The following is a 2,734-nucleotide window of genomic DNA, read 5'->3' as shown; positions in this document are numbered from 1 at the left end:
TGTTTTAAAAACACAACCTTCTCTTTAGTCAAAAAGTTTAATAGCATGTTTTGTTTTGTGTTTTGTGTTGTGTGTATGTGTGTGTAAATGTGTGAGTGTGTGTGTGAGTCAAAGTGTGTGTGCTTGTGTGTTGATATATATATGTGTGTATATATATATACCTACATATAAATAAACAATTGTAACATATGTATTTAATATACTAAAAAATCTATTTAAAAACATTTAACATACTAATTTAAAATAAATCTCATATTAACCCCATTATAAATTTTAAATTTAAATAAAATGCACAAATACTACAACTTTAAAATTTTAAAATCAATTAATCATTTAAATAATTAAGCTCTTAAATTACTAAAATTAATTAAATTATTTAAAATACTCCATCCTTATCTTAAATAAAATACTGCATTAAAATTTACTAAAAAAAAATCGTCCCTATCTCCTTTCCTCGATCTCGCCTCGAATAATCGCTTGAAACATAAAACTCTAGAAAACATTTTAACATACATTAAATAAACAAAAATAATTAAAATAATAAATTTCATAAATTAAATATATGCATGGATTTTACGTATACTATTTTGGGCTTTACATAAATACTTCTGTATTCTTGTTGATGAAGCCCGAGATATATCTAAACGAGAGCAAATGGCCATTATATTGAGGTTTGTGAACAATCATGGGATTTTGACAGAAAGATTTTTTGCCATCAAAAGTGTTAGTGACACTACCTCAATGAATTTGAAATATGAGATATCAAATGTTCTTGTTCATCATGATCTCCATGTTAAGAAAATCAGAGGCCAAGGATATGATGGTGCTAGCAATATGCGTGGAGCGTGGAATAGACTTCAAGCATTATTTCTCAAAGATTGTCCCTATGCATACTATGTCCACTGTTTTGCACATCGTTTACAACTGACATTGGTTTCTGCAGCTAAGGATGTTAGTGTTATTTGGGAATTCTTTTCTCATTTGGACAATATTGTTAATATTGTCACTTCTTCTACTAAGCGCATTGCTGAATTACATACTCCACAGAGAAATGAAATTGAGTATATGTTGTCAATTGGAGAACGTGATTCTGGAAGTGGTGCAAACCAGATTGGTAATTTGCAACGAGCAGGAGCTACTCGTTGGAGTTCTCACTATGATTCGGTAAAAAGCTAGATAGGTATGTACACTGCAACTTGCAAAGTTTTTTAAGTTCTCAGTGATTATTCTCCAAATGGAAGAGTTAAGGCTGAAGTTCGGGGGATTTACAGAAACATGGCAAGCTTTGAATTTGTGTTTATTTTGCACTTAATGCATAAAATTATGAGAACAACAGATACTCTTTGTCAAATTCTTCAAAGAAAATCTCAAGACATTTTGACTGTTATCACATTTGTCACTACTACCAAAACTTGCCTTCAAGAATTTAGAGAATGTGGGTGGAATGAATTTCTTCAGGAAGTTAAAGTTTTTTGCTCAAGAAATGAAATTGATGTACCTGACCTTGATTGTCTATATAAGATTGGACGTTCCTGTCGGCAAACTACAATAGAATATCTTTACCACTTTGATGTTTTTAATGCAGCAATAGATTTCATTTTGATGGAGTTAAATACTCGGTTCAATGAGTCATCGGTGGAACTTCTTTCTCTTAGTACAGCTTTAGATCCTAAAAATTCATTTGACTCATTTAACAGTGATGATATTTGCAAGCTTGCGAAGAAGTTTTATCCTGGAGATTTCACAGATCAAGAAATTGTTGCTTTGGAGTATGAATTGATACATTATAAACTTGATGTGATGCGGAATTTAAAGGTTTCTACACTTGTTGAGTTTGTGTCAGCAATTGACCGAGAGTGGACGGTCAAGTGTTTATGTTATGTTGACTAGATTGATTCATCTTGTTTTGACATTACCTGTGTCTACTGCCACTACTGAGCGGGCTTTTTCAGCAATGAAGCATGTGAAGACGGCACTTCGCAATAAAATGGAGGATGGCTTTCTTGCCGATTGTTTGACACTCTATATTGAACGAGATTTAGCTAAACATATTGATGTAAATTCTATTATTGATGAATTTTATGTTTTAAAATCTCGTAGGGCACAACTTCGTTGAACGATATAATGTAAATTTTTTTTTAATAATATATAACTTATCATATTGACTTCAAGCCCCCCCCAACTTTTATTCCTGGATCCGTTCCTGGCGGTAACCACATCGTTTCCAACTCTCGGGTCGACCAAGACTAACTCTAAGGGGGCAGTTTCATCCATAATTCAACTTTCGAAGAAGAAGAAAATATTGGGACAAGAAATTTTGGTTTTTGACGAACAAAAAACAGTAGACGAGAAGTGCGTTGGGATTGATAATTTTAAAGAAAAACTAAGAAATATAAATTTTGTTTATTTATGGTTTAAGGGGATTTTATAATTTGTTTGTCATGATTTTTCATCCATACTTATCCAAAATAAGAAGAGATTTTGTGTATCTTGTAATAGGATCCGCCGAATAACTAGTTCTTTAAAATAATTATATTTTTCTTGATATTTTCTTTAGTATTTTTGAAAAATATATATATATATATATCTAATGAAAGATTTCAAAATGGGAGGGGAATTTAAAATAAATACAAATATCTCAATATAATGGCTATTATTGTGATACCGTCTCACAAGAGACCTACTCAAAAACATATTCCCTTGATTAAATGAGCTCCAATAAATTTAAATGAGC

The 2,734-nt window shown here is 31.3% G+C and overlaps 1 protein-coding gene across 1 annotated transcript; it reads left to right on the top strand.

The window, feature by feature from the left end:
* The first annotated feature begins 654 nt into the window (after positions 1-654).
* LOC142520327 (uncharacterized) lies at positions 655-1,176 on the top strand. The gene has a single exon (XM_075623329.1). The coding sequence runs from the start codon at positions 655-657 to the stop codon at positions 1,174-1,176; it is 522 nt and encodes a 173-aa protein (XP_075479444.1).
* Positions 1,177-2,734: the final 1,558 nt, after the last annotated feature.

Source organism: Primulina tabacum, chromosome 12 (genome assembly GCF_025594145.1).
Source record: "Primulina tabacum isolate GXHZ01 chromosome 12, ASM2559414v2, whole genome shotgun sequence".
NCBI lineage: Eukaryota > Viridiplantae > Streptophyta > Magnoliopsida > Lamiales > Gesneriaceae > Primulina > Primulina tabacum.
Note: the sequence above shows the minus strand (reverse complement) of the source record. Positions and strands in the feature narration are given on the sequence as shown.